We start from the raw sequence: 21,795 nt of genomic DNA on the forward strand, positions 1-21,795 counted from the left end.
GTATAATCACTGAAAATTTAATTTTCTAGGTCATTTCCGCTTCTGAATAATAAAATGCCATTCTATTAATTATTTAGACTTTTATAGGGTGTACCGTGATGACCGAATTGGGATAAATCACTGATAATGTAAAAATTTTACCGGTAACCTGCTTATAATTTGTTAAATAACAATTTTTTTTATGTTTGGTGAATAAAGCGATAATAATTTCAATATTGTATAACTTTCGATTTAAAAAAGGAAAATCTCTTTAACCTTAAAATTTCTTCTATCTCTTACTTTAATGTAATTTTTGTTCCGTAATTTTATTAGTAGATATGTCATAATTTTAATTAAAATTCAAAAGTTAAATGATTTTGATAAAAACTCTTGCTTTTATAAAACGCAAACATTTTTTGTTTGTAACATCGATTTGTAAACCAAATAGTTAAGACAATAATTGATAACAAAAATACTCACTAAGACCCTAGAAGAAACTACATATCATTGCTTTTTGCGCATTTCTTCATTCAATTTAAGGTAGTACTATCGGTAATAGACTTTGCATTCAGAATTTATTGAAACTTGGCATACTTGTCCAATATTATATCATAATTAACCAGTTAAATTTTTAGGGGCGTTCAGAGAACTGAAAATCTGAACGTCCATTTTTGTGAAATAAAATAAAATCTGTGATTTCCCATAAGGATCAACGTTAAAATATTTTTAAAATATTTTTTTTTCTGTTCTCTGAAGGTCCCTAAAAATTTAACTGGTTAATTATGATATAATAATCCACAACTATGCCAAGTTTCATTAAATTCTGAATGCAAAGTCTATTACCGATAGTACTACCTTAAGCAAAAATGGTCTTTATAGAAAAACAAACCACTTTTCCTGGAAATTTTTTTTCGTACAGTGACTAGATTCCGCAGAATACATATGAAAATGACTTTTTTTGGGTAAAAGTTTTCAGTGCCTTAGCTGTACGGTTTTCGGAAAAAATGTTTCGAACAAAAAATTGTCACCTTTTTAATAAATAACAACTTCCTAATTTAAAGTGTTTAGATATCTATCTATTACCAAATATGGAATAGAGTGAGCTTTTCATTGAGCCTAAAAGCTTGGCTCATTTTTTGCTTTAAGCATTTTTATCGATAAAACATATTTTTCAAGTTTCAAGCATATGTCAACTTAAAAACACCCTGCATATGTAATGTTTAATTCATCCATTGTACAAACGCGAAAGAAATTTTTACAAAAATCTTCAAATATTCCTTCAACTAAAATTAAAATATACAGTTGGGATTTTTAGGAGGGAATCCATAATATTTTGCATTTCATAGTCCTTATATTAAATAAATATTATTTTACGGCCCGTTGAAATTATTTCCTGGTAATTGAGTTTAAAAAGATTATATATAAATCGTATCTACGAGATAAAAAATTAAGACTTTAATATTTTCGATGAAGACAATTTCCTTAAAAATTAATCCAATCAAGATTTTTATTATCTATCAAAATTATTTTATATACAATCCTAAAAAATAATCTCATCAAGGCTGCATAAATTTGGCATACTACATAGGAAATTTTTTTTCAATTTTAAGCTTCAATGCCATCTATAATCATTTCAATTTTTAAGATTAAATGGTCGTTAACTATATGGTTTTTTATTGATAGGCTGAAATATAAATATTTAAAAACAAAAATTTCATAATACAACAATAATTTAAAAAAAATTCTAATTTATGGTCATTCAAAAATAAAAATAGTTTATATATAACCAACATGTGATTTAACCTTCTCACACTGTATATATGACATTATTAGTTAAACATACAGTATAAAAAAAACCAAAAAAAAAAAAAAAAAAAAAAAAAAAAAAAAAATAGTTTATTAAGTATTTTTAATCGAAATTTCAATAAGAATTAGGTTTAATTGTGGAAAAAATCAATTTCATTATTTAAAAAAAAACTTCGCGGAATAGCATTTTGTTATTGGTATTATAGCATTGTATTACACATCCCTAAACGTAAACCTATAAAATATTTACGTTTGAGTTCGGATTTGCGGTATAAAATCAATAATTACCTTTCAGAAAATACCAAATACTAAAGTACTTATCTCGCTTGAATAAAGATAAATAAGGTTTTCAAAAATTATCATTGAATTTTATTTTTATTGAAATTCGTTCTCGAGTTATAGGTTTTCCCAAAATTCCATATGGTTTAGTACAAAACAAATAATATAAATGAATACATGAAAGCAGTGCCGAATTTAGGAATTTGCCGCCAATAGGTACCTGAAAAAATTCTGATACAACGTGTAGCTTTACTACTAGTGTGCAATGTATTTCTTTTATTGTCTAAGCTAGTGAAATACACAATTTTAATTTCAGGGTTACTGGAAGCGCCCCCACAAGTTTTATAGCAAGCAAAAGCTTTTATTCTTAAAGCCATGATATACTACAATATAATATAAATTATGTAAAGGTATTTTAAAAAGAGGCAAGTTATGGCCTATTGTACTATAGTAAAACTCAAAAATATAGACACTTTAACATTTATTATTTTAAAAATAGATATTTAAAAAAGTATTAAAAGTTTCAAAGTATCTAGAAAATATTTACACTTAGTAATTAATACTTATATTATGTAAGTTTAGATGCGTGAAAAATTGTTAAGAAAAACAAATACAGAAAAAATAAACAAGTACCTAATCATTTAATTAAAGAAAATAAATTTTATATAAATGCATAATCGTAATTTAAACAATTACGGAAAGTATTTACTTGAAAGATGCAGTCATTTATTTTAGAATTAGTAAATAATAGGATACAGTATGTCAATTCTTAAGGTCTTTGCAGAATTGACCAAAAACGTGCTATTAAGTAACGCTGATTACAATAGCAAAAAAGACTTTCATAATTAAGTAGTCCGGCCGTCACATGACTAGTTAAGTTAGCAACTAATTTATATTCATTGAATTTAAAGCTAACTTATGAATAAAATTAATGTTATGAATAAAAATAATATTTGTATCACGTAAATGTTTTTTAATGCTTGAAAAATATCGTAAAAGATTCGTAGATATCGTAGAAAATTTATACCTCAATTTGACTAGTTTTTTATGTTTTTTTGGAATTTTCTTGCATAAACAGAATCTGTGATAAATTTTCTTCATGATGAAAACTTTTTTAAAGCTCAATCACCGATTAATTTTTGTACAATGAATATTATTTTGAGTTCTTCCAGTACTGTGTTAAAAATCACAATATTAAAATGAAGTAATTCACAATTTTGACCCGCAAGAGGTCGCAAAATTTTGTTTATTGTGATCAAGGGATTCTGAACTATCATTTACCGCGAAAAAAAAAATAACATTCACCGTACCTACTTGCTCACACCTTTAATTAAGTCATTGATTTGTTCAGAGTTAAAGTTTTGTTATGATTACGTTTAGATGACTGGTGGGTGGAAAAATCTAAAAAGTTGAAATTGGAGCCTAATTAAGAATTCAATGGATAGGAAAATTTAGCGCATTATGAGATTTAATAAAGTTTTTATAATCATATTTCTTTCTACTATACATTTGCGAAAACTAAGCGTCTAGAGAAAAAATTAGAAGAGTAATTTTTTGCCTAAAACTGATCAAAACATACAAAAAATATTATTTTTATTGAAAAAAATTTGTACCTTACACACCCCCAACCTCTCTTATATGTCGATTTTTCTCATTAACGAGCTTGAACTTTCAAATACCAAAAATCGTCTTGATATCAAATGTTATTCAAATAGGACTTAAATTGCGATCGCTAGAGGAGGATACAGACACATAAATGTATAGATACATATCTATAAATACATAGGAGACTTTCTATAGATATATATAGATAGATAGTCACTCATCACGATATCTCTGGAACTATAAGACCTAGAGACTTGAAATTTGGCAGGAATATTCCTTTTGCCAAGTAGAGGTCAGCTAAGAACGGATTTTACCCACAAGGGGGGTTGCGGGGGTGTTCATGAATAAAAAATTCATATTTTTCAATTATGGCTTTTAATAGTTCAAAACTTTGTCAGAATGTTTTAAATTACATTTAGAAATTTTTTTAACCTTCGGAGGGTAGAAAGGTGTAGCGAGAAAGTGGGAAGGAAATATCGAATATTTACAAATATACCTAAGTGGGGTATCAAATAAAAGAGCATGACGTGTACATTACAAAACTGTTATCCAACGCAAGGGAATGTGGAGGGAGGGGTGCAAGTGGGGATGTTGCCCAGCAAAGCGGATATATTTTACGCCACGCAAAGCGGGCGGGTAACAGCTAGTTATATATAAATATGTATAAAAACTATGGACATTTTTGACCTCTATTAAGTGGGATTGATTTTTTCAAATTTCCATCATTAGAACAAAGAAATAGCTCCATTTTCTTCGGAAATTCGCTAAAAAACGTCACAAAAAGTGACTATATGATAAAGTTAAATAGATAATTATTAATGACGTAAAAAGCGATGATTAATTCGCAATTTATCATTTGATATCATTTGCAAAACGCATAGTTTTATGTAGGTGCAAATTTACGTAAATTAATTAAAAAATTTTAATCATTTGTAATAAAAAGTCACACACTTTGTTCTGCCGGTTAATTAAAACAACACGTCTTAAAAACTTAATTATGCATAGTTTAGTCATCATTTTATTATTAAAAAATTGTGACGAATAAAAATTTCGTCTATTGTTTCTGTATTTCACGCTAACACATTCATAAATTTTTACAAAAAATTGTGTAATTTTTGAGTTATAATGGTTGAGAGGAGGAAAACCTAACATAGTTCAAAAGTCAAACAATATGCACTTAGTTACATAAATCAGCTTTAATAAATTGCCATCGAAATTTTTGGCAGTATATTGATATACTTTGACATTGTTTTAAGTTCATTAATCCACAGAATGTAATTAAGAGGCGTTTGAACCCTTGACTTTTTTGAAAATATGTAACCAGTCAGTGAGGATAAATTCAATGAATCATCCATAATCTAGTATAATATTAACAAATAGTTGTTATTTGTAAAAACGAAAACGAAAAGTATTGTGTTTTATTTCTTGTATTTAGTAAGGGAGAGATAGTTTGAAACATTACATCAACTTCGGTTTCTTCAGTTCTTTATATTCTTATTTAAATAAGTTCATTATTTTACAAAATCTGAACCCTGAAATGGTGGAAACGCGAGGAAGAAATGTTAAGATTAACTTATATATGTTTTCTTTAATATTCCCTGCGATTTCATTTTATTTCCTCACAGTCAAGGAAAGTGTACTAGTAGTTATAAACCGAATTAAAAAGAACTATCAAAAAGTTTTATCAATAACTTCCTTAGAAAAGAAAAACTGTCTACTTTAATAAAGTTTTAAGACTTTCCTGTAACATAGTATTGTCTTTTTAATCATGCCCCAAAAAATTACCCCTAAGTAGAAGCCTGTTAATAACGCGATATTTATGTAGTTTCTCTTTTGCAATATTTCTCACGATTTTGGTTGTCGAAAAATGAGAGATGAAAATGCAGTCTTTTGGATAATTGAAACCTCACAAATACTACTTATATGAAACTTTCAAGTAGATTTAAAGCTCCTTCGGTAAATAGATTTCTAATTGTACAAGTAAGGAGCTAACTAGCTAAGGGGGAAATAACTAAAACGATTTTAAAAATTTCAAAAATGTAATTTATGTAATTTGTTTTTTTTGAAATCTATTTATGCGGCTTAGAGATCGTGTAGGATTAGGGAAAAAACTTTTGTAAAATAATTCAGAGCCTTAAGTAATAACGCCACGCACTTAATCGAGCAAATACAAAACACAAACAATTTTCTATACTAATTAAGTCAATAAACGATTAAAATAAGAAAAAAACAAAATGATACGAACATACACGAAATAAAAACCGATAAGCAATCGTGGCGCGCGAATCCACATATAATAAATACACATGTAATAAACAGAAAACAATTCATATGTTAAAATATACTCGTTGAGTTCATATAATATACAGCTACACTTATTTAGCTAATAAAAATTTATATTTTTATTTCAAACCTACTTTTTTGAAAAGTAGTTAAGTAGTTTACAAAAGTTTTTTTTTAATAGCAACATTTGAAAATAAAGATATACAACTAGTGTTTTAAAATTTTACATGAATTATTTGTTTTAAATTTGATTGTAAGAACGCATAGCTGCATATTTAGCCAACATGGCAACAATACCGGCTTATTATAATAACAATAGTATAAACAGTTTAAATAGTGAAAATAAAAACAATATTGAAAATAATTCTGCAGTAACACAAAATATTGTATGTGGCCCAAAATTACAATATGTTCAAAATCGTAGTGTTGGTTCATATATTTTTGAACGTTTAAACTCACATGGACAACAAATTGCACAGGTATATATCGTTTTATTTCTTTTTTTTTCTAGTTTGAGTATTTTACGAGTCCATTATACGGTTAAATGAATGTTTAACAGATTGTAAAGTTTTTTTTTTTTTTTTTTTTTTTTTTTTTAATGAGTGTAATAATAATAATAAATAAAAAACATTAACGCATAGCTGGAATTCGAACCTTAAACTAACTTTGTTGGTACAATGTACAGACCTTTTTTTTATTTATCGTTATACCATCAAATAGTTTATGGACTAAGGAATAATATAGGAACTGCTTATATTTTTAAGACAATTGTAATCTTCACTTAAGGAATATACTCTGAGGTCAATGTCGCGTTGAAGTTAGGACTATATCCACAAAGTACCTATTATTATGTCTCAAAACGTTTCTTTGAAATTTTGTAAGCCTAACAGACTTAGGCTTATTATGTGGTAAAACTAATGCACTAGTGTTAATACAATTTTCATCGAAAAGTTGAGCTTTTGGACACGGACACATTAAAATACAAATACATTTGATACGATTGAAAACAAATACCTATTAAATACGGACAAAGCGACGAACCGGCAAAAGTGTAAAATTAAATTTTTTTCAATTTTTCCATAAAGAGAACCTTGAGAATGATTCATAATTATTTTTTAAAACTTCGGCTCATTATTCAAGTTAATTAAAAATTTTTAATACCTGTAATAATAATGAAAAATAGGAGACAGTATACAATTAGTCAAACCATTTATTTAACATAATTTTGCATAAGTATATTTTTGAATGAAGTATTGTTTTCTAAAATCATTAATTTGAATTATTTTTATAACCCTTAGCCCTTTCGGTTATTAAACTCTCAAAGAAAATCACTTAAAATATAAAGTAAAAGTCAATTATCATTACAAAAATTTTCCAAAATACATATTAGGAAATGAAATCTATGGGACAGGTTTCTATATAAGAGAATATTCAAATTACCTTGTTTATTTCCGACAATTTATTTTTAGAACCGGAAACATTAATATGTCATGTTTAATTATTTTTTATTTATTGCTTTAGAAAATTAATGTTTCATCTTTGTTTTTTTTTTTTTTGTTTTTTTTTTTTTTTATTTCAAAAATTAATAAAAAAAAACAAAATCAATAATCTTATTACATATTAATTTATGCTAATTCAAAACACACCTCCAAGTTTATCGGTTTTTGTAAAAGCAAAACAAACTTGATAGTTGGCTATTTTTAAAGAATATATTTATCTACAAATTTTTTATACTGAGTGAGATTAGTCAAAATAAACTGGTTTTTGAAATTTCAATGAAAAACTGAAATAGTATTTTAAAATTTCTCCTTTTCTGCGTCAATAGTTTTAACTCTATTTTGATGAGTCAGTGAATATGATTTATTTCCTCTTTGAATTCAATACTAACCGTATGTCTTGACTTGATCTCGAAAATAATATCTCTAAGGTCAAGATACATCTCAGTAGATTCCGATTGATTTGATTCAATTTCATTTAATAATGATAAGACGGTTAACTAAATATCAGTATCTTCTGCGTACATATTTTGCCTTGCATGGCGCCTCGCTTTTTGAAGGTCAAAAAGTCGTCAGTCAACTTTGATAAAGTATCTTGTTAATTCCAATTCCAACCATTTTCACAGTTGATTTGAGGAACGAAATTTTTAGGATAATTTATGTTACATTCCAAGTTTATTTTTTTAAACAATTTTATTGGTTTTACATGTTTTGTTATCGATTTATTTATTTTTTAATATCGTTATCAATTTTTATTCTTTTATTTATTTGAAAAAGATCAGTATTTGTTATTTGAATTTATTCATAAAACATTTTTTTTAATAAAAAAATTAATTCCATTCACGTATATAATTTAATCTTGCGTAATTCCTACACTTTTTTCCGGGCAAATTTTTCATGTAAATAAACTTGACATTTAAAAAAAAAACACATCAAAGAAGTATAAGATAAGAGCAAAAATTTCCAGCATCTTGATCTTTCGATTATCTAGATTCGATTTAAAAAAAAAATAGATTCAAAAACTAGAAAAACGCTTTTGAAACTAGCTACAATAAAAGGTAAAAAATTAGTTCTTTAAATTAAAAAAATACACAAAATAAATAATAGTTCAAAAAAATTAAAAAACACGTTTTTGTAACTAGCTGAACTTAAAGGTAGAAAATAATTTCTTTAAATTCAAAAAAATTTTAAGATATTTTATAATGACGACCTTACTTTTACCAATATCTGAATATAAAATATTTACAATAATTGAAATTTAGCACCCCACGCTTCTTTACGATAAAATGATTTTTTTGAATTTAAATAAATTTTCTACCTTTAAGTTCAGATAGTTACAAATGCGTGTTTTTTAGGTTTTTTTTGAACTATTATTTATTTTGCGTTTTTTAGTTATTTAAACTCTTATTTATTTATCAAAAATTCAGTATAAATATGGTGGGAGCGCAAGTAAATGTAAATATTTTCAGATCTGAAAATCCTGGTCAGGATAATCAAATAAACTTATTAAATTATTGTATTGTCATCAATCCTTGATAAAAGTATCAATTTTCGAGTTAATCCGAAATTGAAGGGGGATCAAAATCATGTTCAAAGTTTCTGTTACATACTAACATACGTATGAAGCTAATAAAAGCGTGTTACAAATAGGCTTGTTCAAAATAACAAATACACGTCGACTTTTTACGACCGTCCCAAAAAGCGTATATTTTTCAACAGTTAACATTGATATTTTGAACAAGACCATTGTATTACATGTAGACCTGTAGGTATACATTTTCTTCCAACAAATTCACTAAAAAAAGTATGATTAAAATTCGCATCCTATAATATTGAATTTCCGATTTTCTTCATAAATTACTATGACTTGTTTAGAGAGCCAAGTCAATTAAATATTTACATATTTTGTGATAACTAAGTTTGTTTTGTAACTCGTGTTTACTAGTTTTAAAACGCGATTTGACCTTCATTATTATTACAATCAAAACATATAACACACATGTACTATACATATATTGGACGCGATTGATTTGTTTTTCTAGTTATGAATTTTGATAAATAACATTTTTCATGTAATAAACAAACAGCAGGATTAATTGAAACAAGGTTATTTTTTTGTTATGATTAAATAATAATAGTAATATTTTCATTAATAAAAAACTGCGTTTCGTGTTTGAATGATTATTTAACAACAACAAAAACAAATCATTTTTGTGGTGTGAACCTTTAAACGACTTTGTTTACTATTTTGGAAGTTGAGCAAGGTCATTCTCAATTAATATTATGGTATTTTAAATTGGAAAATAACTAGTGACAATTTTTTTTCATTTACGGCATATAACATTCGTTTCAAAACATAAAGATTTCAAAAATCATATCCCAAAAAGTTCCTCGAAACTCAAAAAGAACCAAGATTGAGAATTTAGTCCTCTAGCCAATATACCCATTGTGCACAAATTTAATTTAAATCGGTAGGTATTAATAGTTTTAAAGATTATAAAATTTAGGTACACATATCTCAAAAGAAATCATCTGTAAAAAACTCAATTTCAATAGTTAATGAATAAAGGACCTCGCACAAATTAGATGTAATCTGCATTTCGGTCAAATTTTGGAAAATGATAGTTTGAGTTATTCTAAATAAAAGTTCCCATGGTCACAAGTCATGAAATTTCAAGTTATCGCTAAATTAAAGTTGGAAAATGTACTAATTTGTATTAAAAAATTGTTGTAATTTAATTGTCAAAAACCATATACGTATATGTAGCTGAAAATATTGATCTTAACACTTCATATTATTGATCCACTGAACATTTAACACAGCTTTTTATATGAATTTCGTAACATATTCTTCAAAAAAAGAAGAATTAAAAAACAACACCCTTACATTAAAAAACATACGTATGCATGCAGTTATACATATCTGTATATGTATTTGCCTATACACACATATGCATATATTATACAAATGAGTACATTTTCCAACTTTAATTTAGCTATAACATGAAATCCTGTCATTTTCATGACTTGTGACTATGAGAACTTTTTTTTGGAATGACTTAAACTATCATATCTAAAAATTTGAAAAAGTTTATACAATTAACTAGTAGTTTTAATGTTATTATTTTTGGTTAATTATTATACTAGCTCCAATAAAACTTACTTTCACACCATCAAAATTGAGTTTCTGAGGTTGAGTTTTTTTTAGAATATCGCATTTTGTTTGACGGGAACATCACCGAAATTTTACGTATACAGATTGTCCTCGCAAATAAAGTTCGTGAAAATATTAATCACACTTTTATGGTATCATGCTTGTACGAAAAAGACTATTAAGAATTTTATATTTTATTGAATTGCTGAAGATGTTAAAATACAGTTGGCGAAACGCCTATTAAAATAAAAATTTGTTCCTCTTCTCTTCAACTGTTCACAAAAGCAATAACAATTACTTTTTGTATTAGGTACATACATTTGAGGCACTTTTAGTTCAGATTCACGTGGCAGACACTGCGAGAACAGAACACTATTATTGTGTTATAACAATAAAATTATAATTAATTGATTAAGATGTAAATTACAACCTGTTATACAAAATAAATATATGAATTCTTCTTAGATAGAATAATGTCCCTGAAGAATCCACGTGACTTCTTAATAAAATTTAATTGTAAAGTTATTTTTTCATTTAGAAAAAAATTAAATATGAATATAAATTAATGTTTTTTTTAAACATATATGAATAATAGGTGTTTGTCTTTGTACAACATGTTTGAAATGCCAACTTGGCAAGAGTTTATAGGTCACATTCTGGTGCAAAGAATTTCGTATAAATTGAAAGATTATTTTTTTAATCCTCTTCTTATAGAATTTTATCGTATTGTATATCATTCAAAAAAAAAATTTTTTCAGATTTTTTTCATGTTATAATGTTAAATACCTTTAATTTTTAATTTTACGTTTGACGTTAAAATGTACTCTTTTTAATGTTTTTTAAATAAATTTCCGCTAAATATTTTAAAATTGATCCTATAACTAAAGCATACACCACTAATGATGTGATTCCCTCCGACCTTCACAATTTTCGATATTCATTGTATATAAACAAAATACAATATAGTCAACATTTATCTTATTATAAATAATAGTTGGGTGTACTATTTACATCACGTGTAGAAACCAATTGTTATTCTAATCTTGTTTTCACGCGGTCTTTGCACATGAGAAGTAGGCGATATTTTAATTAAAAAATATAATTTTTTTTTATTAGCATAAGTGAGCACAAAGTTCATAAGATCATTGGTCGACCCAATTATTGGTTTTATAAAACAAAGAGTGCAAAATTCATTTTAAATACTTAAAGAGAAATAAGACCAATCGAAGATTGTATTAATGAAACCATAGAGCAAAAAATCAAAGACATAAGTGGTTTAATAATTCTGAAACTGATTGTTATATATTTTTAAGTCCAAAAAAATATTTCTTAATAAAGCTCACTAATAATGCATATAATTTCGTTTCCCTAAAACCTTCTTTAGTTGAATTTGATATCCACTCGTTTGAAACAAAGTAATCAACGCTTCTAAAGTATAAAGAAATAGAATTTATATTATCAATTCTCTTCGATTTTGAAATGAAAATACACCGAGTAATTCAATAATAATGAGATGAAAGACCTACCACTGATGTATTCATAAAGAAAACAGACTGAGACGTGCTAATTAATCACTAGTGTAATAAATTATTGTAAATAATTAGCAGATAAATGATGCATAGCAACAAGTATTTTAAGATTTTAGCACGTAGACATAATAACAATAATAACAACTTGTCTCTTAGTAAAAAAAAAAAGAAATAATAAAGTGAAAAAAAAAAAATTAATAAATCACGAACTATAATAAAAAAAACGGAACTGGAAATTATTTTTGAATTATTAATTTGAATGTCTACGTGCGACCTTACTCAATATTACATGACAAAAAAAGTCAATCAAGTATGATTTTAACTTGCACAGTAAGGGTTTCGTGTTATAATTTACAACTTGTTCTCTAAAAGATCATTATCGCTTAAGAAAATTTGATATAATGATTTCGATGTTGCAACTATTTCAGCATAATTCAACATTTCCAAAAATTGTTTTAATCAAAAATAACAGTTTTTTTAAACAACTTTCAGAAAAATTATACTGCATCCTAAAAATTAATATAACATAACTTAATAAAGTTGTATATCTATTGTGTATATCGGAAAATAATAGTTTTTTTTTTTTTTTTTTTTAATTTTGTGGACTTTTGTTGTTAAATTTTATTAATTTTTTGTTTCTGGTTGTTACAGATTGACCCAATTACCGGAGATTTTACAACTTTTCAAGATATCAAATTGCTCAGTTTAAAATTGGCAAAAGGTTTACGTAATATTGGCATTGGACATGGAGATGTTATATCTATTTGCAGCAACAATAACCTTGATGTTTGTTTACCAATGTTAGCGGCTATGTATGTTGGTGCTGTCGTTTCTCCCTTACATTCATCATTATGTAGACGTAAGTATTTGAAAAATAAGGCCTTGAATTTAGTGCGCCTTTTCATACAACACCCACAAAAAAAATCATTCATCATCCTTAAAAAATGTTACAAATTACTTTCTATTTGCTTAAATATGTTTTCCATTCCATTTTTTAATCGGAGTACCAAAAAATGTGCTATATTTTAGTAATTGGAAAAACAAAGGCTCTATGTATGAATATGAAGGCTATTAATAAAGTTCCTAAAGTATGCAATAAAACTAATTAGTTTATTTTGATTTGTTACAGCTGATTTCAAACATTTATTGGCAATCACCAAACCAAAAATCATTTTCTGTGACTACCCATCAATTGAAATAATCCGGAAATCATTAGCCGAATTAAAATTATCAGTTGATTTAATCATTTTTGGCGATAGTAAAATTCATCAATCTTTAGAAGGATTCTTAAATTTACATTGCGAAACTGGTGATGATATTACACCATTCGATTGTATGGATCCTTGTAATCACGTTGCATTTATTGTACCCACAAATGGCACCAAAGATTTACCACGAGGTGTGATGATCACCCATGGAAATATTTTACATCATTTACAATCACATTGGGATACTGATTGGAGTAATTTATCAATGTTAAGTACATCAACAATGTTTTCGATAACTGGAATTAAGTCAATGCTCGCATGCTTTGATCATGGAAATATAGGAATACTTGCACCAGAATTTGATCCAAATGTTATAGCAAAAATTATTAATGATTGGAAAGGTGATTTAGTATTGGTATTATCCACTATCCAACTATCAAAAATTGTTAATTATTCCAAAATTAATGATTACAACTTGGAACGATGCAAAGTTGTTATCACTTATGGAAGTAAATTAAGTGATGTCCATTATAAATTAACCGAAAGTTTATTTAACACCGCGGTTTTATTAGTGGGTTACGGAAGTGTGGAAACTACAGGAATTATAACTACACCGACTACAAAGAAATATTCAGTTGGAGTACCGGATCCAGACACGGAAATGAAAATCATTGATCCCGAAACTGGACGTGCTTTAGGACCAAATCAACCTGGCGAATTATACATACGTGGTAAGAGGATAATGTCTGGATATTATGAAGATCAATTATCTACCTGTGAAGCCCTTGATAAAGACGGATGGTATCATACTGGGGATATTGGATATTTTGATGCAGATCAATGTTTATTTATCGAAGGATCATTATCAGATAAATTTTCATATAAAAATTGCGAAGTAATGCCTTTTGAAATTGAAAATGTGTTATTGGGACATTTTGAAATTAAAGAAGCATGTGTGATTGGTGTACGCAATAAATTAGATGGAGCACGCGCAAAAGCTTTTATCGTACGTGATGTCAATTCGACTATTTCTGAAACTCGCATTAAGAAATATTTAGAAGGTATGTATTTTTAATTTTTTGTTATATAAAATTAATAGCCATAGTCACTTTGTTTATTACATAGAGTTTGGCGTAAGACTACTCTAAACGGAAGCAAATGTCTCGAGAGGTTGACTTACCTCTCGAGACTCTTAAAGGTTAGATTAAAAGTTATGAGCTAAAAATATTTTAATTGAAGGATAAGATAAATTAAACAAACATCTTTTTTTCGTATACGCATAATTTTTCCATTCAAATTTTAGCAATATTTTTTAGACAAAATATTAATTTTTTCCTTTTATTTTCAGGACATTTATCACCATTTAAACAACTTCACGGAGGTATTGTTTTCATGGAAAAATTGCCATATACTCCAACCGGTAAAATCAATCGAAGAAAATTAATGAAATTGCCATAAACAACAGAGTACAATTTTCAATAGAAAATTAAGCTTCTTTTTAAAACTCATCAATTGTGATATACCTATAAAAAATTTTTTTTATAATTTTAACTTTTATTAGTTTCGTTATTGAAACGTATTTATTTAAAGATATAAAATTTTATATTTAAATTCTCTGGAATTCATGAATATTTCGTTTAAGAAATAATTCGATAAATTATTATAATAAATATTTTTAATTTACTTTTAATTGAAAAAGACGCCATTCTATAGTAATTTTATTTTTAAACGTATAAAAATAGTTCCTAATTTATTAGAATATTTTGTAATTATATTAATTATTTATAATTTATAAAAAATTTTGTTATTTGTGATATTTTGAAGTGATATAAAATAATCCTAATGACAAATTAAATGATAAATAAATTTTCATTATCGATTTTAAGTTGCTTTTTCTTTTCATAACCTAATAAAAATCGCACGGGGATTCATTAATTTGCCTCGAAGAGCTTTCGAATTCAATCATATAATGGTCATGTAGCTGAGCCCATGGTCTACAGGGGGTCAAAAGCAGCTTTATAACGCTAATCGGTTCCATTTGTACCAGGTGTCGAAAATTTTGTAAATATTTGCAAGAAAACTTTTTGGATTTTTTTCATAAGGCTCGCAAGGTGAAGCTACCTACAAATTTTCATCCCTCCATGTTTTATATTTTTGGAGAAAATGGACACCAAAGTTTTGCCCTAATTTGCCCCTGCACGAGAAAACAATGATGTTTACGAAAAATTTTTTTGAACAAAAGTTGTTTATTTTGATATAAGGAATATTTTTTACCTTTAAACTTTTGTTCTATCTCTAACGGTTTAGCATAGGCAAAAATCAAAATTTTAGTATTTCTGAAGTTTTCCAAGCATCATATATCAAAAACTATTAGACATACGGAACTGTTGATCGTCTTAAATTGTTCCAAATTTAGTATACTTTCAAAATGATAATGGCAATTAATGTCAAAAAGCTCACCGTTTTTGAATTGCACTGCAAAACTGAAAAAAGTTCTAAAATTTTGCGGTTTTTCACTTATTAAGCAGGAAGCATAACTTTTTTTTGGTTGCAAAATGTGGTATGTAGCTTTACATCGCACTTTTCGATTTTAAAGTAGGATTTGACTGGCATATAATAACACATTTAAATGTTGAGATTTTCATGGCATAGAGTATAAATAAATGTACTACATTTGTAGGTAAAGGAGAACTCATAGTGAGGTACTTTTCGTAAAAAGCGTCGTTATAAGATTTACACAGTAATGCCATTACTGTTTGGGTAAGAAGAAACAAGTTTTCTTTTTTAAAATTATTTCCATTACAATAAGAACACGACCATTTTGAAATTCATTAATACTCAATTTTTGATTAACGTATACCACTTTTCGGTCAAATTTTAATTGTGAATTGTTAAAAACAAGTGAAGTTTCTGCGAAATCTTCATCGGCACAACACAGAAAATTTTCCACTTTGTAGATTATTAAAACGAAGATTCAATAATAGCATTATTTGTTTAAAATTTCGAAAAAATACAATAGGTTTTCATCATACGTAATTCTTGTTCAAAAATTATAAATAACATGAACTTTTTAAATAGATCGAAGATTAAATTATTCTTTTTACTTGAATTTTGGGGGGCCGTTTAAAATGCCAGAAAGTTTCAAGTGATGAAAAATGGGATGAATTTATAAAAAGGACAAACATTTTTGAACCATACCCTAAATAAGCGGATATTCCACTATTTGCTTTCAAAAGAAAAAAATCGAAAAACTCTATTTTTATTAACGCAATATTTTGGGCACGGATAAAACTTAATTTTCGTGGTCTATTGATAACTCATAGCTTTCAAAAAGCGTATAAAAAGAACAAAAAAATGAAAAAACTTCTCCGGTTTAGCTAGCTAGAAGCAGCAATTATAGTAGAACACAGTAATCTATTGTAATTGTTTTAAGATGCGCATCATCATTTAACGTGATAATTTAATAATAATTAAAAATTGAATTAAGATCAAAGCTTCAATTATCTGATAAGAATTGCATTTCAATCCACTTTTCAATCCACTCAAATATCTCATGAAGTAAATGTTAAATGAAAAAAACTTTGTGATTCAATTAAGGACCGGGATAGCGCGAACGCAGTCCCGACTACCAAAAATTACGCGCCCGAGTTATCCACATTAGGGATAATCGCAAGGGTCAGCCTAACCGTAGTGCAATGGAAAAGCCTCGCCCTGGGGGAACCGCCTTGTTGATCACGGTAACCCCTACGCCAGGTAAGTATGATTTGTTTGCTGTTTTCTTAGCTTTTATACTAACAGATTCAACATTTTACTAGCGCGAACTTACAATAAATTTGGTTTTTACTAGAAAAAGACACGCTTCTGTAATATATTTGTTTCTTTTTAACTTACGTGAATAACTGATATTTTATTATATCACAATTTATCTCACTCAACGTATACAGTTGTCTTTATCAACCGTTTAAGTAGTCTAAATGATACATGCAGTAAACAAAGATGTTAACATATACGTCAAACATATTAGAAAAGAACAATAATATGCGACTATGCAGGAATATTCTTGTCATAATTCATAACCTACTTCTACTAAAATATAACCTAAGAAAAAACTAAAATTACCTCTACAAATATTACATAAAAATAATTTTGCATAATATTCTACGAATTATGTACTAAAATGGTGATATAAGAGAGAAAAGGTTATTACTATAATAATGTAAATCCAACAAAAAAATGTTGGCTTTTAAAATATTAGAAATATATAAAAGTTAAATAGGTAATTTTTTTCCACTTACTTGTAATTCATAATACTTTCCAATAACTTTCCAACTTTGGTTCGTTCTGTGCATAAATAACAATCTTCCTCGCATAAGGTCCTGTCTGCATGGAATGCTTGTAATTCCAACCATATTAAATCTTGTACTTCATTTTGCCATATTTGATTTTGATTGATACTTTCCTAATAATAATAATAACTCAAATTTAATTTAAAACGCTCGATTCATTTTTGTAGTATCAATTATCCCAATTTCTTTTGAGTTCTATTTACAATTAAAGGTTGTGGGATCAAAATTCGGTAGTAGTAATTTGTCAATTACAATGAATTTCGACTCAGTTTATTCTTTATTACAGATAAGATTTTTATTTGTCAAAGTTAACGTTTGAACGTGAATTATGATTCTAGCGAATCATACTAGAGTTCCATTAAACTCATTCATTGCACAATGCAATAACCGGCCAAATTTTATTGCACTGAACGCATCTATTGTTCCAACAAGATACGAATTCCAACGGAATGATGCAAATAGAACAAACTTAATAACCAAGATATTCATAGTTTAAATTTGAAAGACAATACAATTTCTTGTTTTCTATTTCAGATTTTATTATTGATGTTTGACGTCAGTCTGAGTAAGCTTTAGGGCGAATTGTGAAAAATTTTTGTACTGGAGACTTCTGCCTTGTCTATACCGCAAGAAGGTACTCACTCGATCGAGTTAAGATACGTGCATTCGGTCGAGGAAATCGCTGTATCTACTCGTTCGAGTACCTGTAGCCGAATAAAATAAAGAAATATTTAAGTGTTTGTCGAAATAATTAATACAGGTTTGTCTGTAGATGAAAATGATGTCATTAGAAACGAAAACCGATCGAGTAATCTCTGAGCTCCAAAGATCAAAAAATATGTTCTGTATCAAAATTTTCTATGAGCAAAAATTGCAGGAAGGCGCGCATTTGAAGTTATAACAGTGCTGAATCAAAAATTTCAATACTGTAAGACTTATGTGATTTATACAAAATATCCAAATTTTTCGATACCATAATGCATGAGAAAATTCTCAAGGGAAGATGCAAAACTAGGTGTCATAATAGTCCAAAATCAAATCAAACTAATTGCAAAAATCATCATTTTATGGATATTTTATTAACAGTGTTTTATAAAAAGACTTACATTCAAAGCTAAAAAAATTTACAAGAGGATGGACTTATACAGTTCATTTTCTGTGCTTAAATATAAAATATCTTCCTGACAGCATATGAGTTTAAAATGAGTTTTTGACCCTGAAAATGAAGAAATCTAGGAAATCTTATTTTTTGACGAAAAAAAGTGATTTTAAGCACAGATTTGCATATATGCTTTACGTAAATCGAGCGTTTTTTGTGACACAAAGATACCTTGGTCAATTATTGAGATATTGAGACAGATCAAAAACCGATCGAAAGAAAATTTTATGGTCTGAATTTTTTAAGGGTAGTAAATGGATGACGAAGCTTTTTGAAGCCGCAGGCTATGCCCAAAAACTTCAAAAGGGTCCTTTTGAGTACCCACCAAAGAAAAGTATGGCAATTCTAAGAAACTGTCCCGTTCGGCTTTCGTTTGTCGATATCAAACGGTACCATATCCACCTACAGCCAAGCCTGTAAGAATTATTTCGAATAAAAAAAACTTATTTTCATTTGGCTACAACTCGCTTGTGCGAATAAGGTATTGTCAGAAGTTGTGATAACAACAAAATGTCCAACAGTGCAATAAGATATATATATTAGCCTGAAAAAATTTCGCTCGCAGTAAAACAAACTAAAAAGCAGAAAAATCTAGTTGGTCTGAATTTATTACAATCATTGCATTTTACCAAATTTTTATTCCAAATCTCACTTTGACTAAAAATAGTACTATTTTTGGTAAGGATAATGGTTGTAGACATTTGAAAAGGATTGGTTTTATTTTCTCTACATAAAAAAAAAACGATCACAATTTTTATTGACTGAATTATTGGGCCAGTGCATGGTTTAACATACCATGTATTTAACATTCAACATGATATGACAAGATTGCAAACTAATTTTAGCATTCCGAATATAATAAAATTTACTTTTCGCCTTCATATCATCGCAACCATAAGCCCTAGGTACCCAAAAAAGTTATTAATGAAAATTCCAGATAAATCATAAAAATTTGAAAAAACTGTTCTCTATTCTCCGTTTAATTCCTGTTTTGTTTTCATAGTAATTTTACGCGTAATATTCATTTTATATTTTGCGATTTGATGCCTGACTTGGCTGAACAAGTTTATCATAAGTAGGTATTTGAAGAAATATAGAAACTTTGGCGGAACGTAGCTCATAGCTTGTGATTCGGTTAATAAAAATGTGTTTTCCTTTGTTTCTAGGTTCTGCGTCATTTCATCAGGAAGGATACAAATTTAAATTTTATATTCTTACCTGTCTTTGTAATTTATGTTCAGTGCATCCTAAACGAACACTTTTTGAAATTTTTTTGTTAAATTCGACACGATCTTCGGGAATATCTTCTGTATCATCAACTTTACATGTAATTTCAGGTTTTTTATATTCAGTTCGTAAACCTTCAATTTTTTTCTTAAAACGTGAATTGACTGGTCGTGACGTTAAACACATAAATCGATTGCATGTTTCAATCTGAAAGAAAAAGTAATTTTATTATTTATTCATTCACGTTTGAAGAGCATACTAGCAATCTAAATCCATCATTTCACGCGAAAAAATAATTCATCAATGATAAAAAGATGGCAATCTATTTTCTATTTTTTTTTAGATTTGGGTAAAAGGCACTAATGGTTTTTTGAGTAATTTGGTTTATTTTCTCTTCAACAGAAATCTTGTACCCGCCTTTAAAATTATTATTTATTTTAAATACTATAAAAATGCTAATTGTATTAAAAATAATTATTTTCTTAAAAAATTTATTCTATATCAGATTAGTACTATAAAAGGGGCGAAAGTATTATAGTTATTATTATTGTAACTTTTATTATTATATATTTTTGCTATGTTTTACCAAAAGATGCGCGATTCATTCTGTTAGTCGAGCAAATTTTTGGTGAGAAACAATACGGCGGTGCCAATGGGAAAACATGGGATACTCGCCATTAAGTTCTAACACATAATGTAGCATACTTCATTCTTTAAGCGATTGAGGCTGCCCATTAACCTCATAACGACACTCTATAATCTGTAATCTGTTTTTTACTACCAGTTAATAAAATATAGAAAATGGATAAAAAAATAATAACTTAATTCAAACTGCATTCAAAATTTTAGTTAGGTAAATGAAGCATTTTATCTCGTGTACTTTGAATCAATTTGAATGAAACCTACTGCATTCGATTCGTTTCGCAAAATAAAAAGTTCTGGATTTAAAAAAAGTGGAAACTCATTTCATTACAGAATTGTATGATTTTTCTAGAGTCAAATTTTCAATGAAAAAATGATTCTTTTTGGTCAAACAATATAGGGTATTAACCCCAAATTTACTTGATATGGAGGCAGGCGAAAGATGGAATTGAGTGTGCAAAATTCGAGAACTGCATTTGATCAATTGATTCTTGTTCAGGCAAGCTAATAGATTAATATTCCGAAGGTTCCCAGAAACCCTATTGGTCCAATTATTGTGTATCCCTCCTTCAAATAAAGTTATCCGAGGTTGTTTGGGTAATTTTATAAAAAGGACTCAGAAAGGTTATTTTCAAAGTTGAAAATTAATGCAAATTAATTAAATTTTTGAGCTTTTCAAAATCTTAAAGTCATCTTTGAACATCTTTTACAAAGTTCTGAAGAATAATTACACTTGCTTGATTCTAAAGCCTCAATTTTTAATTGCTTAATTGTTAAAAATTTATTACTTGTAGCTACAATGTCCACGTTTTTTTGTTTAAACAAAACACTACAATAAATTTGATATTCCATATTTCTAAAACCTTTCTTACGTTTAATTTCCAATTTCATTGTGATGCGTAATTCATCACAAGGTATTATTTGGATTATAAATCAATCAAAAATGATTCGTTTATCTCCAAACGGACTATTTTTAGGGATTCTCTTTTGTTCGAGATATTCAGTATTATAAAGTAAATATATGATGTGTTTCCAATCCGAAAAATTTTCTTATTTGGGTTATAAACACTGTTCTCTTTTTA

At 27.5% G+C, this 21,795-nt stretch overlaps 2 protein-coding genes and 1 non-coding gene across 5 annotated transcripts in view; 1 reads left to right on the top strand and 2 right to left on the bottom strand.

The window, feature by feature from the left end:
* The window catches only part of LOC123290584 (mitogen-activated protein kinase kinase kinase 4), a 111,569-nt gene that overhangs the window by 62,015 nt on the left and 27,759 nt on the right, over window positions 1-21,795 (bottom strand). For all 3 annotated transcript variants that reach the window (XM_044870826.1, XM_044870829.1, XM_044870830.1), the window contains 2 exons: window positions 20,063-20,278; window positions 17,635-17,798 (listed from right to left, as the gene is read on the bottom strand). In XM_044870826.1, the coding sequence (XP_044726761.1) occupies window positions 17,635-17,798; window positions 20,063-20,278 (380 nt within the window). The remainder of the gene's footprint in view (window positions 1-17,634; window positions 17,799-20,062; window positions 20,279-21,795) is intronic.
* LOC123290585 (luciferin 4-monooxygenase-like) lies at window positions 6,012-14,876 on the top strand. The gene is made up of 4 exons (XM_044870831.1): window positions 6,012-6,431; window positions 12,783-12,990; window positions 13,261-14,400; window positions 14,688-14,876. The coding sequence occupies exons 1-4, from the start codon at window positions 6,237-6,239 to the stop codon at window positions 14,795-14,797; spliced, it is 1,653 nt and encodes a 550-aa protein (XP_044726766.1). The 5' UTR covers window positions 6,012-6,236; the 3' UTR covers window positions 14,798-14,876.
* Window positions 16,939-17,100, bottom strand: LOC123291143. Its single transcript, XR_006534935.1, has one exon. It is a non-coding gene; the product is annotated as a U1 spliceosomal RNA (small nuclear RNA).

The sequence above is a fragment of the Chrysoperla carnea genome, chromosome 1 (assembly GCF_905475395.1).
Source record: "Chrysoperla carnea chromosome 1, inChrCarn1.1, whole genome shotgun sequence".
Lineage (NCBI taxonomy): Eukaryota > Metazoa > Arthropoda > Insecta > Neuroptera > Chrysopidae > Chrysoperla > Chrysoperla carnea.